The following is a 15,206-nucleotide window of genomic DNA, read 5'->3' as shown; positions in this document are numbered from 1 at the left end:
GTGATGACGAGAAGGCAAAGAGAGATGCAGGAAAATGGTGGAAGCCCTGGGTCTCTCAGCCTGGAGGTGAGCAGGATCCTTAATCAGTGTGAAAGAAAGAGAGTATTGGCAGAGGAAAGAGTGAAGACAATGCTGTTTCCTATCATTAGGTTGTGTGCTTCACTTCTTTTCAATTTAATCAGAGAAATGTTTTTAACCTGACAGTAAATGCAGCAGCAGATTTTAGCCACTGACCTGCTTCTTTAGAGCAGATCAGATGCCAGTGGTATGTCTGTGTGTGCATGTAGTTTTGACACTGTTTTGTTTAACACAGTGGAAAACAATTGTGGCTACCACCTGTTTGAGAGTGACAGTGAGGAGGAGGAAGAGGAAGTTCCTGAGAAGACAGAGGAAGAGCAACCACCAAAGAAGAAATCTGCTTTTCAGGTTAGAGCCAGAATGATCTGAGCCAAAACTAAAAGCAATGGAGATACAGTTAAAGTATTTCACAATTTCCCCTTAAAGTGTTCGTTTTGAGTTTTGTAGCTGCAAAAACAATCTATGTTGTAAGATCAGTGGGTGATCTGTGCATCTTTGTCTTTAATTCTAGTTGGCCTATGAGGCCTGGGTCACGAGCTCAAAGAAGGCCTTGAAGGACCTGAAGAAGGAGAAGACAAAAATAAAGAAAGAAGAGAAGAAGAAAGCAAAGAGAGAGCTGCAGAGGCAGCAGGGTGAGAACGGATCATGTTGTGTTTACTAGTGCTACTCTTACTAGTAGACATGTATGGTAAAGGGGACTGTAACTATAAAGACATGCTGTATCACAAACAGTTTGATGATGGCTCTTGTTCTCCAGGCATTGATAAAGCAGAATCCAGTGAGGACGAACCAGATGAAAGTGTTGTGGAGGAGGAGGGAGAGGAGAAAAAAGGTATACACTTCTAAGGGATGGGAATGCCCTAGTTCCAAATGACCCTCTGCTTGTTGTTGCAATGAAAACAGGAAGCATTAAAAGCATGGAAAACCTTCACTCTAATTGGCTTACTGTGCTTTTACACATAACCTCTTACAGAAAACATCCTGCAGCGCATCATCAGCACGATAAAGTTCAGCTGGGTGTTCCTTCAGTCTCTTCTTGATGACCTGACGGAGGGATTGAACTCATTTTGTAAAGACAACCTGGGCATTTCCAAAGTGCTGCGCTTCGAGCGAGCCTTACTCAACCAGCAGCAAAAGAAGGTCAGCTGAGAGGATAAACACTTGATTTTAGTCAATAAGCAATGTAATTATAACAGAACAAGTTTCACAATTAGTCTCAAGGCTGATATTTATATTTAACACAGTTTTATGGGGGAAAAAACAACAACATTTTCTGCTATTAGCAAGTTCAGTACATTCCAGGCAATCCCATAAGATGAACACTAAACACAAATGTCTTTAAATTTGTCTTTAAAGTGTTTTTGATACATCTTCAGTTTATTTAACCAGGATCCTTTATCCTAATGCACCTTTTAGCACTCTGTCTGTATTATCTGGCTCTGCAGGGTAAAGAGGTGAGTCAGGAGAGTGTGAAGCAGTTTTATGAAAACTGGAAGTCCCGTCAGAACACACTGTCGTCTCAGGACAATCTAGATAAATCCCTGTCAGCTCCCGGCTCTCCACCTGCCAGCCCTTCTTCACAACACGCGTACAAGAAGCTGAAGAACCAAGCCTCCAAAATTTCCTGGGGCAGCAGTGTTTCCAGGTACACACAGACAACATAGTCATAGTTTACCTTTCAGGCACACACACTGAGTCTCTCCCTCCTGCTTAACTTCAGCTGCATGACAGATGAGACGATGCTGGTGTCCCGGCAGCCAACGCAGGAGGAGCTGGATGAGCCTCCTGCTGTGTCACCTGCTGCTGACCAGTTCAGACGAAGGCTCTTTAAAGAGGCCAATATTGACATGACATCTTTTGACACTGAGGAACTTTCACCCAGGTGAATGGATGAGTGAACGACGTTTTAGACACATATTTCTGCTCAGTTTAATCCTGTTGTTAGCTGTGATCTCTAACAGACAAATCTATCAGACAAAAACTCCAGTGCAGAATTCATAAAATTATTATTTTCCATTGAGAATAACTTCTTCCTGTTCTTCATCCCAGTCAGTAAAACTGCAAACACCACATAAATAACACGCATAATTGCAGGAAAGGTTTCATTTACCAGAAACAGCTTCAGATACAAGAATTGTCTTTCAAGATGTGATTCTATGATTCCTGAAAGTAAGATTTCTGATTCGCTTGTTTCTTAAAAGCTGTGAAGAACCAAAAGAACTTCATGAACAAGAGGAGGAGGATGAGAAACAAACAGAAGTTGAGATGAAATGTGAAGAAGAACAAGAACAACGAGAAGATCCTGAGGTGGAGAAAGAGGAGCGGGATGAGGAATCGCTGCAAAGAGAAGAGGAAGAAGGTGCCAAATACCCAGAATGGACCTCGCTGGATCTCAGGGTTAGCGATGGAGAGAAGAGTCTTGACCTCACAGAGTCTCCCAGACCTCTGAGTCAAGAAACGAGGAACCTCACTGCCAGTGAGCTGCTACTCAACAAGTTAGTAGACACAAAAAAATTTAGTATGCAGGACAAAAGAGATATAAGCTCCATCTCTTAAGAACTTTAATCTCCATCATTGTGTTTTTCCTCTTCCTCTCTTCTCTGTCCTTTCTGATTCTGAAGCATGTTTGAAAATGATGAGATCTCCGAGTCCGACAAGTTTTTCGTGACCTTGCCGAGGCCGCTGAAGCTGCTGTTTGCCCTCTATAACACCATGGTGTCCAAGTCAGAGATGCTATGCTACTTTGTGATCATTCTAAACCACATTGTGTCAGCTTCGCTCCTCTCCCTCATCCTGCCGATTCTCATATTCCTCTGGGCCATGCTGTCTGTGCCTCGGCCGACCAAACGCTTCTGGATGACAGCCATCATTTACACCGAAGTAGGTTTTCTTGTAAATACGTCAGATAAAATCTAAATGAAGCAAAGGTGTGTTTTTAGTTTCTTAATGCAAATACTAGATACACATATAATGCTTTTAATGGTTGATTTGTTGAGTAGTTTAATGTGCGTGCTGCAAACAGAACTCACTCACATCTCTTGTGTCTCTCTTGTTTGTCTCAGCTGACTGTTGTGGTGAAGTACTTTTTCCAGTTTGGTTTCTTCCCCTGGACCACCTCTGCCTACCGAGGCATCAACGCTGACCGGCCCTTCGCCCTGCCCAACATCATTGGGGTGGAGAAGAAGGACGGCTATGTCCTCTTCGACCTAATTCAGCTGCTCGCGCTGTTCTTCCACCGATCTATCCTAAAGGTAATGTGAAAACTAACCACTGTAAATCGTTTTTAAGCAGCTACTTTGAAATGTTCAAGTGCTGCCTGTGTCTATGTCTCTGCAGTGCCACGGGCTGTGGGACAACAAGGAGGTTGAGATGCCCGATTTCTTCAAGAAGCTGAAGAAGAAAGTGGACAAGAAGAAGACCGGAGCAGAGAAGATGGGCAGCAGGGAGCAACCACCACGCCGTCTGAGGTTCCTCCCCCTCCAGGCGTCCACCACCTCCTTATTCTGTAGACTGAAAAAAGGCGAATCTGCAGAATCTGGTGGTGAATATTCAGAAGATCCCTACATGTCTTGAATAAAGAGTCTCCATGTTCATTATCTCATTTTTGGAAGTTGTCATGTTGAATTCATTACCAGCAAATGGCTAGTTTTTCTCAATTTCTTTTAATTTGTTTATTTTTTAAACTGGAGAGATGAAGCCCAAAAAGCAGCAAAGCAAGAAAAAGAGACGGGAACGACATAAGGCTCCGCTGACAAGGAAGCAGAGGATCAGACAGCAGATCAGAGAGAGGATGCTACAAGCCAAAGCTGCCGCCATAGAAGTGTGAGTTGTCTGCAGTCCACTAAGTCTGTTTTCTGAGATGTTAGTCATTACTTTATTTTGGTAGATAATATTTTTCCATAGATTTATTTTTAGTGGAGAGGAGCTTCCCGTTTCTGTCTTACTCTGCAGTCTCTTCTCTTTCTGCAGCGGCCTTCACATCTACTTACCTATAAGGCAGTTTTTCTATGACATCATTCACCCAGATTACAGCCCTGTGTGTGACGTCTACGCCCTCATGTTTCTCATTGATGTCGTCAACTTCATTGTCACCATATACGGATACTGGGCTTTTGGGGTAAGACTACACAAACATATTAATATTTCTTATTATTTAAATCATAAATAAAATTTACTTGACATGTATGATTTATGACAATGAGGCTAATTTTCATCGCTCTGTAGAAATACTCTGCAGCGGCTGACATCACAGAATCACTGTCAGAAGACCAGGTTCCAGAGGCCTTTCTGGTCATGCTACTGATCCAGTTTGGTACCATGATAGTGGACCGAGCCCTTTACTTGAAGAAGTCTCTGCTGGGAAAGTGCGTTTTCCAGGTGGTGCTGGTGTTTGGCATACACTTCTGGATGTTCTTCATTCTCCCTGGTGTCACAGAGAGGTCATTGTTCAATAAATTCTTCTTCTTCTCATTTTTTACTCAGTAAAATAAAGTCAAACTCAATGAAGTGCTTTGTAAATAAAGTTGGCATTGTATGACTGACCTTTTCAAACATTCAACCACCAAAACAAATTTTTCTGTTCAGGGCTGGATAACTGTAATCTGGCATCGTAATCAAAAAATAATAAAGCTTTATTATTTTTTTCAGCTTTTTTGTAAAACAGTAAATCTTAGAATTTCATGGATAACAACAATACTTATATTTTATCATTAAAAAATTGATTTCAGTTTAAGAGCTTGCACATACTGGTGGATTAATGTCACATAAATCTTACATTCGACAGAGGCCTATTAAATTTGTTAAGCACAGTATATAAAAATAAAAATAAACAAATCTGATCCATGACAATAAAAGGAGCAAAGATCGATATCTCTTCTGTTTATTTGCTCCAGGAGGTTCAACAGAAACCCAGTTGCTCAGCTGTGGTACTTTGTAAAGTGCATCTACTTCGGCCTGTCTGCGTACCAGATCAAGTGTGGCTACCCAAACCGCATCCTGGGCAACTTCCTCACCAAGAACTACAACTACCTGAACCTCTTCCTCTTTCAGGGGTACAAAAACCGGCTAAACTGTAACTAAATAACCGCCAACATAAATACTTCAGACACGTTTTACACTGTGACTGGTTTGTTTGTAGCATGATCAAATTTTTATTTTAATTCAAAACGTTTTTCTCTCTCTCTCTTCTCCTCTTTCAGTTTTCGGATGGTTCCCTTCCTGACAGAGCTGAGGGCGGTGATGGATTGGGTTTGGACCGACACCACGCTGTCTCTCTCCAGTTGGATTTGCGTTGAAGACATCTACGCTAACATATTCGTCCTCAAGTGCTGGAGGGAGTCTGAGAAAGTAAGCAGGAGTGCTTAAGAAAGTAGTTGAAATTACTTTTAAAATCATTTTAGTCCCTGAACAAGTACAAAATAAACAATTAAATTACAGAAAAATGTGTGTTTTTCAGTGTAGACTATAGAAATTTCCATTAAATATATGAGAGAGTCTGGGCTGTGAGCTACCAGAACTCTTTGCTTACCTTTATAAATTTATGATGCAGGAAAATTGAGACGAGCTGTTGAAATGGCACGTCTTTATCCAGTGGACTGAATAACTTTTGATGGTAATCTATTCGTAATTCTTCCAGAAATTCCCCCACCCTCCGGGGCAGAAGAAGAAGAAGGTGGTGAAATATGGAATGGGAGGTTTCATCATCTTTGCTCTCATCAGCATCATCTGGTTCCCACTGCTCTTCATGTCACTGGTCCAGTCAGCAGCCGGAGTGACCAATCAGCCTTTAGACGTCTCCATCCAGCTCAGCATCGCAGGATACGAGGTCAGAATTGATACATCATATTTTGTGTTCATTATACTTTTTCTCCACAAAAAAATGTTATGGTTACTAATATTATTTATAAAGTTTGTGCTTCCTTCTAAGGTGAAACGGCAAAGTCACGGTGCATGGAAAACTAAATTCATATTTGCTATCATTAAACACAAGAAACATGACTTCCCTGCAATAGTGTCATGGTTTATGTGTATGTGTGTGGACATGTGTTAATTCTCTGCTGCATCTTTGTGTGTTCTCACAGCCTTTGTTCACTATGAGCGCCCAGGAGCAGAACTTGGTGCCTTACACAGAAGCAAAATTCAACAGGCTCACCAAAGTTTATGCGACTCATCCAGTGAGACACAGTTTATTCTACTGTAAATAGAAACAAATACATAAAGCATCAAAACTCCACTCAATCTGGTTCTTTAACAGAATACATTAACCTCGAAAACTATAAAACAAATTCATGAGCTCAGTCCTAGCTGTAATAATACCATCTATGACCACAGGAGGGAGCAGTCATTTCGGGTATTAGAGCAGAAAACCAGAACACCTGTAGAAATACATTACTGTCCAGCATTTCTTACACAATATCCATTACAAGAAGATATAACTTCGGGTGGTCAGATGACACTACACTTATTACATTCATTATTCATTATTAACTCTCTACATGGACTCACTGTGCCATATTGAAATAGAGTTTATGCTGTGTTTGTATTATATAACACTAGTTGATGTTGAAATATCATTATCCAAATTCACCAGAACACTGCAGCGGCATTTGCTGAAATAACCTAGGAAATCTAATCATCTCTCAATCACTCTCTCAGTCTGCCATGCAGTTCATCATGAACTATGAAGCTGAGGACATTCTTGTTGCTAAGATCAAGAGCGATGCCAGTTTACTGTGGACCATCAGCCCAGCCAGTCGAACGGCCATGATCCAGGAGCTCAGCAACTCGTCTCACATATACATGACCTTACGCTGGACACTGCTCAGGTCAGGCTGTGTGTGTGTGTATCTTTCACCTTCAGATCATTTCTGCTTAGTATTTTTGTCAGCTAGTTGAGACAAAGAAAGAAAATTTATTTTTCTTAAAAGTAATTTAACCATCAAAGATATGGACACCGTCATAGCAAATTCACCCCAAAGTCAGAGCATGCAATGCTCAGGGAAGAAAAAAAACCCAATGACTACATCTCAAACTCTACAGACCTCAGTTAGCATGTTAGATGTTAAAGTTCATGACAGTAAAAATACAAATAGACTGAACAAGTATGGCTTGTTTGGAAGCATCTACTCTCTAAAAAGAACAAGGCGCCACAGCAAGAAGACTTCTGCAACAATGTCCTTTATTGTTACAATGAGAGAAAACCAAATGCATCAGCAAAAACTCCTCATACTAACTGTCAAGCATAGAGGAGGGGTGATGATTTGGGCTTGTTTTACAGACACAATCATTGAGCAAACCATTAACTCCTTTGTATACTTTGCTATCCAGAGGACTTCATGGTAGATTCAAATGTAAGGCTATTGTCCCAAACTGGGTTGTGCAATAGGACAATGATCCCAAGCACAGTAGCTAATCTACAAAATAAAAGAATTAGGTTGTTACAGTGGCCCAGTCAGTGGCTTCATAGTGTAGTGGTTAACTAAATTGTCGGACACATGTAAGATGGGAGGAGACATGTCTGTGTTGGTTTTCAGTAATGCAGGTCATGTTAGTAATAGCAGCCTTAAGACAGTGGGAGCAGACACAAATCCATGAGAGGAGCGCTTGTTGCAATGGGCCATTCAAAGTCCAGATTTCAGATTGAAATACTACGATAGGACCGTGAATGAGCTCAATAGAATACTTATTAACCTCAATATACTGAAGCAATGTTTACATTAAAAGAGTCAACCATAATTCCTCCACATGTGAAAGACCGCTAAAGTCATAGAGAAAATGAACTTGCTGCTAAAGGTGGGTTATACAAAGTACTGAACCAGAGGGTGTACTTACTTTTTCACATGACTGTAGTTATACTGTCATATCAACTTCAAAAATCTGGGAAACTAGCCCATTGTTTCTTATTACTTGATATTTTCTGCTAACTTTATTTAAGCACTTGCAATTTCACATCATTTGCCTGCACTTTGCACCAGTGCAAATAACACTTAAAATGACACCGGCAAATATGTTCCTCTCCTAAGGAATGCGTCCATATCAATGAATGCAGAGACCGTGGGAGAGCACACTGTGAAGTTTGACGACAAAACCTTGAGGGAAGGGATTGTGCGAATGCTTAAAGGCAACAGCAGCAGACCTGTGTGAGTCTCAGTCAAAACACAATCAGATGGTTTATGCATGCTTTATTATTGTGTTTTATTCAGGTGATGAAGTATTTGTAAATGTAAATCAAACAGAAATGTAGAAAATGTGGCTCTGCTGCTCTTCTTGTCCCTATACCACATAGAAGGTTAAACATCAAACTAAATTTAATGTAAGGGAACTCAGGCAGCCCTGGAGAGCTCCAGTGTACAACATTAGTGAATGTTTTGAAATTTTTATGGTGTTAATCTGAGTTTTCTTGTCTCTCTAGGATTATTGATTCTCTGCTGCCTAAATTCATCAGGGGTCCCAAAGGACCTGAGTCCAAAATGGGAACCAGGATGAAAGTAGGTTAGTTACTCTTTGTATTTTTTACCTGATCAAAGCAGGTCAGTCTCATTCCTTGTTGTTGGTGTATAAAACATGCACTTTGCTTTAAACCCATATCATCTCTTAGACTTGACAGACCGTCCAGACCTTCAGGCGCTGGCTTTCTTCAGGCCCATGTCAATCCAGCTTCAGCAGGTCAATGGGACGTCAAAGGAGGCAGATCAGTGGTGGGTGGTGGAAGAGTGCTCCCCAGTTGTCACGTCCTCCGAGCACAAATGTCAAAGCATCGAGTTAGTGGTGTTCAGCGATAAAGTCAGCCCCTCCAGTCTGGGGTTTTTGGCCGGACACGGGTAGGTAACAAGTCATTTAAACTGCATCCTGACAGGAAATCTTTCTCATAGCTGTGGATTCATTTACACACAAAACCTGTCCTCTTTCCCTCTTCACGACAGCATCGTGGGTCTTTACATGTCAGTGGTGCTAGTCATCGGAAAGTTTGTCAGGGAATTCTTCAATGGGATATCCAGGTCCATCATGTTTGAGGAGCTACCATGTGTCGACAGAGTCCTGAAGCTTTGCACAGACATTTTTGTGGTTCGTGAGACGGGAGAGATGGAGCTAGAAGAGACACTGTTTGAGAAGCTCATCTTCCTCTATCGATCACCAGAGACCATGATCAAGATGACCAGAGAGAAGAAAGACAGCTAGGGCTCAGTGGCTTGTCAGAATGCCCATGCTTTACGCTTGTAACTTATGAAGGATGATTTCAAGTAAATAAAAAGAAAAGTACAAACGAAACATCAGCATGAATCTATTATTAGAAAATGGTCTGGCTTTATCATTAAGCTACCCTGCGTGTCCTTTCAATCATGGCCTCTGACGTTAAGTGACAGGACAAGTTGAGAAGTGTTTTTAAGCAGCTCAGTAAATCATTGCTAAAGATATGAAAGGTCAGACATCAAGATGTACCACAGCCAAAAACCTCTCATGTGACCATAAACTAGAGGTCATTAATGAGAGAGCTGCACTGTTCACTAACACTTCAATTCCTATCCAGAAAGCAAATTTGATGAATTTAAATGACCACCTACACAAAAATCTAAAAAATTAAATGACCAAAGATCCATTATATTACCTGCCAGAAAAAAAACGTTACCCTATGATCTTAACTGCATTTAAGAGTAAAAAGCCCTATTGATTTCTTTTTAATGCAATTTGTTTTCATACCATTGGTTAACGCATGCTTTCGAATTACATTTTTTACTGGTATAAAAGATGGCATCCCCATCTGACTTCTAATGACTAATATACTCATGGATCCACACACATATACCTCTGTAAATACTACATTTCTGTGTATAACTATGAAGAGTACTCCATTGCTTTATATCAAAATAAAGTGTTTGACAAAAATCATGGTCTTATTGTGCAGTACTGTAAATACCACAATAGATTCACTACAACACTACAAGGGCAAGAACACAAGGAGACAAAAGAATTCCAACATCCATCTTTAATACAATTTTGATTACAAATGAAAAGGGGGCGGGGGGTGCAGTGTCATTCAGGTCCCCAGTCTAACACATCATCTTGATGTTAACCAGCTTTTATTTTTCTTCTCCACGGTGTGCAGGACAGGTAAGCTGCAGGACCTCACAACCCATGAGAAAAAAAAATATCTACATCATGGTCAAACATCCTGGAAGGAAAGCAAAGCAGAATGGAAACATTAATGAAAAGATCCTCATAAAATGTCTTCGTAAATCTAAAACATTCAGTGACTGTAAGGTTATAGTTAAACAAATTTGAGATCTTAAACTTAAGCTGTCAGCCACAAAGGACAGTACCCATGTTAGGAGCATGCCACGTGCTCCTAAACTCTCCACGCCTGATAAAACATCTACATTTCCCCTTCAGCAGAGTTTGTCACATTTGTTAAATGCTCCTGGAGCTCACCTCACCACAATAAAACAAGTTGGTGAAATGTTGCACCAAGTCATCTAGTTCAGAGTCCTGATAAGAATGGAAACCACCACAGCACATTAGCAATACGAGCTAATAGTGACCACTACTGAAACAACCAAATAAATGCACTCAAATGCTGAATTTTAATACTCAAAAAAACTTGTGTATTATAAATCTCAATGCATACTCACGTTTCCTAAACCAATATATTCCTTTATATTTTTGATTTATTTGTTGAGAGCATTTGACTTTGTCTGAATAAAATGAACGCTAAACTGATGCACTGTTAAATTGTTATGCATTCGACAATTCAAATACGAGGCCAGCTTCACCATAACTAGACAGGACAACGATATGGAGCTTAAATGTGTGTGCAACAGTAATAATAACCCAGTACACCACTATTTGAAGGAGACACTGAAAGCACCGTCACAGCCGCCTCTCCCTGACATTCACTCTATCAGAGGGCATGAGCTGTGATCAGAACAGCGTTGGTACCTTTAAAGCTGATGAACTTACATGCTGTTTTATTTTGAGGTTTGAGGACTCTGACGTTGGACTCTGCGGCCCTTATCGCCTCGGCTTTGAACTGCGGCTTGAGGGCAGCCCGCACCGCGTTAGCGCAGATAGCGGAGAAGCGGATGTAGCTGCAGAGAGGACACACAGGTTAGCCACATGCTAAATGCTACCGACAATGATTTGTCTGTAGAGGACAAGAACAACCTCTTCTTCATTAAGAAACCACATACTATCAGAGGAAGTCCCACCTGACTCGGTATTGAGGTAATGCTACTGCCATAAATTAAACGCATACGGTGGGGAACACTAACGTTAGTAAACTTAGTATATTAGCTATGTAGCTAAATTGAGAATTTAACACTAAAAACCAACATTTTCTTTGACAGAGCATTCTGTTCTCATTTTAAACCCCGTTAAAATAAAGCAATCAACATTTACCACAAGCCATTTCATTGTAACTACATATTTATTTTTATTTTAATACCTCAGGCCTGCCTGTCTCCAGTATGCGACCATCTTGGCTGTGTTGTAGCTTCAAGGACAGGTCGGATGTCTGCGTGATGACGTATTTGACAGGCGCAAGACGTTTTTCCTCCCAGCCAATAAAACAGTTTTTGGTCGTGATTGACAGCTGGTACTTTTATTTGTCCCGCCTTCCGTGGATGAACAAAGTACCTGGCTTTTTATTGTTTACTTTGAGTCGACAGTAAATTATAAAGTTAAATTTCAATAAAATAAATAAATAAGTGGTATGGTCTGTGAATTAACAAACCCTGTTTAAAAAAGTAATTATGGGACAGCTTGCCAGGGATTTTTCTGTAATTTCACACATTTATTTCTTTTTAAGCCTAAATATTGATAGATAGTTTATTGATCCCAGAGGGGAAAATACTGTGTTACAGCAGCTGGCAGGATAAAAACCAACAACAATAATGACAACCCCCCCAATAGTGCAGCCTTGAATAAATAACTAATATAGTTCATGTAAAAGCATCACGGGTGCATAGTCAGGGCCTCATACTATGAAGGAGCAAAGACTTTACATTTACAACTGTAAAAACCCCCACAAAATATAATAATAAAAAAAGAAGTTAAATAATGAACACTAAAAAGTAAGACAGAAAATGTGCAAGGGACTAGTAAAAATTACATTAATAATTAATATGTACACAATTAAGAAAACAGCTTCAAGAAGGTATAATACAGAAAGAGTCACACTCATAGATTTATTTCATTTACTGCAGCAGCATTTCTTTATCATGGAGAAAAATGGCAGACGTACAGTTGAAATTGCACTTCAGAAAAACTTTATTAATCCAAGAGTTAAATCATCGGTTATCATAGCAGCAAATATACAAAAAACAAGAAGCACTCATATAAATGTGTGTAGAAACAGAGTTATGATAGATAAACATTAAGATAAGTGGATAAACATAGAGATATATGTGTAAATATAAATATACATATAACTATAAAAGGACAAGTACGTGTGCAAATATATGTTGTGGTGTACAAAAGTGACAAGGTGCATTGAGGTGTGATTAATTCTGCTAAACATGTGTGGATCTGACCCAAGTGGATGAAATAAAGAGTCTGAAAGCAGCGGGAAGGGACAACCTCTTCTAACGTTCCCTCAGACTGCGAGGTTAAAGTAACTTGGTGCTGAAACTGCTCTTCAGATTGTCCAGTGTGTTATGGAGGGGCCTGGAGTCATTGTCCAAGATCGCCAGCAGTCTTGCCAGCATGCTATCACTGATCACCTCCTCCAGGGTGGTGAGCTTCATGCCAACAACAGACTCTGCCTTCCTGATGAGTTTGTTCAGTCTGTTTGCGTCCTTTGCTTTGATGCCTGCATCCCAGCATGCCACAGGAAAGAAGATGGTGCTCGAAACAACAGACTGATAAAACATGTAGAGCAGCCTGCTGCATACATAGAAGAATCTGAGCCTTGGTAGAAAGTAAAGCCGGCTCAGACCCTTTTTGTAGGCAGCGTCCGTGTAGGCGGACCACTCCAGCTTGTGATCCAGCTGAACTTGTTGGATGTGACTATTTCGGCATCAGTCCCACCAATGCAGATGGGGGAGGGTCGGGATCTGTTTCTGCCAAACTCCACCACCAGCTCCTTTTTTTGGCCACATTCAGCTGCAGGTGGTTTACCTCAACCACCTCATGAAGCGGTCAATCAGTCGATATTAAGCTATCTATATTATAACGCTATATTAAGTTGATATATTAAACTATCTCAGGGATTAAATGTGCAGTTAAAGTTCTTTACACTGACAGAAAGAGGAGTTTCACTGGTCACACCTATTTAATATCAAAGCGGGCTGTTTGTGGCCTATGTTATAAATGAGTTAGACATCCCTGCCTAAATGCTCTAAACTGAAATGTATGTGTTATGTAGTTTTAAACCACTGCATATCTACACAATGTGAATGAATGCAGTGAGTTTATAGGGTGCTGATTTTAATTAAAAACAACAAGTAGAATACATTTTCCTGCACAATGAATAAAAAAGAACAAGGTCAAGCAACTTGTGGGAAAATGTGAATCTTTGACTTGAAATAATTTTGCTACTAACAAATGTTTCCCACTAACAGGTCTGACTGATGGAGAATTCCAACTCAACTACAGATAAAAATGCTTCTCTTTCTTATATCAGCTGTGCAGCCAACAGTTTCAATTTCAATCTGAAGATTTTGCCACTGTTACCATAGCAACAGACAGTAGGACTTTTCTTCATAGGAACTGTGAATATTTGGGTTATTTTTGTGAATCTTTGTACTTCATATTATTCACATAATGATGTGACTGCATGGACAGTTAATCTATTAATTAAGTCCATAGTAAATGACGATGTATGCTGTAATATCAAGTTACACAAATCTTTGAAATTATACATTTACACAATATTGGATCTAAAATCGCTGATGGCTGACCTGGAATTTATGACCTGGAATTTTTTTCTTTTAAATAATAAGATGGAAAAACCAATTAAAAAATGCAAACATTTCTTATATTTGTTGTTAATGTTCACCCAAAGTGACAAAGGAATTTGACAAAGGAACTTAAAAAAATCACAGACAATGTCTTGAATAATCAGGCCACTTTCTTCAAACTGTCAGTGCGCCCCAGGGTGGCTGTGGCTACATTGTAGCTTGCCATCACCAGTGTGTGAATGTGTGTGTGAATGGGTGGATGACAGGTTGTGTAAAGCGCTTTGGGGTCCTTAGGGACTAGAAAAGCGCTATACAAATACAGGCCATTTACCATTTACCATTCAAACTGCTGGCATACTTGTGGTTCCTAGGCTATTTAAAAGTAGAATGGGGGTCAAAGCCTTTAGCTTTTAGGCACCTGTTCTGTGGAACTAGCTCTCATTTGGATCCTGGGGACAAACACCATCTGAGTGCTTCTTCTTCACTCACCTTTTTTCAGTTGCTATGTGTTTTTACACCACTCTGCAATTAATCACGAGTTATTACTTCCTGTTAAAAGGGAGCTTTTCCTTCCCACTGTTGCTGTGATTTGATGCCATATGAATAAAATTGAATTGAACCATTACATATATATACACTTATATTTCATACATGGACCATTCATAGAAAATTATATAACGATCACTCTCTCTGGTGGCATAATCTCTTGCCATCCCTAGTACCACCATAGATTTGTACATGAAAATGTTGTTTATTAAATTAAGTTTGCATTAGCCTAGCTAAAATTGACACTGAATATAAGTTCTAAAACTAAATATACCGCAAAATGTTACCCCCCAATAAAAAATAGTTAAACATAGCATCAAATGGCTTGATTTGTTGTTGTCTGTAGCAACTAACAGTGCAGACTTCTGATATTTTGTGCAAATTTAAGCATGTAAAACTTTGATTATTTTTAATAAAAAGTGTGTGAAACTGAACTTAGACTTGTATTTCTAACTCATCCACTTCCTGTTGTGTAGCTTTCTGTGTAGCTTTTTTTTCTTTTATACTTCTTGGGCATAGTGCTTATTTATTATATAGACTACACAGTACACAACATCAAAATTCACATTTTTTATGTAACTGAAATATGTAATAATTTGGGCTTAAGCCAGTAAGAAAGTTGCAGACTATGTTTATATGAAAAATGTTTAAACATGTTTATTAAAATACATCAAATTCAGAATCAGAAAG

The 15,206-nt window shown here is 39.7% G+C and overlaps 2 protein-coding genes across 2 annotated transcripts in view; one reads left to right on the top strand and one right to left on the bottom strand.

Moving 5' to 3' along the window:
* Positions 1-9,952, top strand: part of LOC101467295 (piezo-type mechanosensitive ion channel component 2) — a 33,747-nt gene extending 23,795 nt beyond the window's left edge. Inside the window, exons 27-49 of the mRNA XM_076878378.1 lie at positions 1-66; positions 314-426; positions 590-710; positions 836-910; positions 1,052-1,218; positions 1,524-1,723; positions 1,799-1,960; positions 2,280-2,573; positions 2,700-2,958; positions 3,141-3,329; positions 3,415-3,619; positions 3,768-3,900; positions 4,048-4,195; positions 4,303-4,517; positions 4,971-5,129; positions 5,277-5,424; positions 5,714-5,902; positions 6,159-6,251; positions 6,733-6,902; positions 8,100-8,216; positions 8,489-8,568; positions 8,675-8,897; positions 9,000-9,952. Of these exons, the coding sequence (XP_076734493.1) occupies positions 1-66; positions 314-426; positions 590-710; positions 836-910; positions 1,052-1,218; positions 1,524-1,723; positions 1,799-1,960; positions 2,280-2,573; positions 2,700-2,958; positions 3,141-3,329; positions 3,415-3,619; positions 3,768-3,900; positions 4,048-4,195; positions 4,303-4,517; positions 4,971-5,129; positions 5,277-5,424; positions 5,714-5,902; positions 6,159-6,251; positions 6,733-6,902; positions 8,100-8,216; positions 8,489-8,568; positions 8,675-8,897; positions 9,000-9,255 (3,782 nt within the window). The 3' untranslated portion in view covers positions 9,256-9,952. The remainder of the gene's footprint in view (positions 67-313; positions 427-589; positions 711-835; positions 911-1,051; positions 1,219-1,523; positions 1,724-1,798; positions 1,961-2,279; positions 2,574-2,699; positions 2,959-3,140; positions 3,330-3,414; positions 3,620-3,767; positions 3,901-4,047; positions 4,196-4,302; positions 4,518-4,970; positions 5,130-5,276; positions 5,425-5,713; positions 5,903-6,158; positions 6,252-6,732; positions 6,903-8,099; positions 8,217-8,488; positions 8,569-8,674; positions 8,898-8,999) is intronic.
* Positions 9,953-10,045: 93 nt separating this feature from the next.
* On the bottom strand, positions 10,046-11,667 carry atp5f1e (ATP synthase F1 subunit epsilon). Its single transcript, XM_004554055.4, has 3 exons — positions 11,516-11,667; positions 11,032-11,159; positions 10,046-10,246 (listed from the first exon to the last, which is right to left on the bottom strand). Coding segments are annotated over exons 1-3 (162 nt in total). The 5' UTR covers positions 11,548-11,667; the 3' UTR covers positions 10,046-10,244.
* Positions 11,668-15,206: the final 3,539 nt, after the last annotated feature.

This window comes from Maylandia zebra, linkage group LG20, assembly GCF_041146795.1.
Source record: "Maylandia zebra isolate NMK-2024a linkage group LG20, Mzebra_GT3a, whole genome shotgun sequence".
Classification (NCBI taxonomy): Eukaryota; Metazoa; Chordata; class Actinopteri; order Cichliformes; family Cichlidae; genus Maylandia; species Maylandia zebra.
This window is presented reverse-complemented; position numbering and strand designations above follow the sequence as displayed.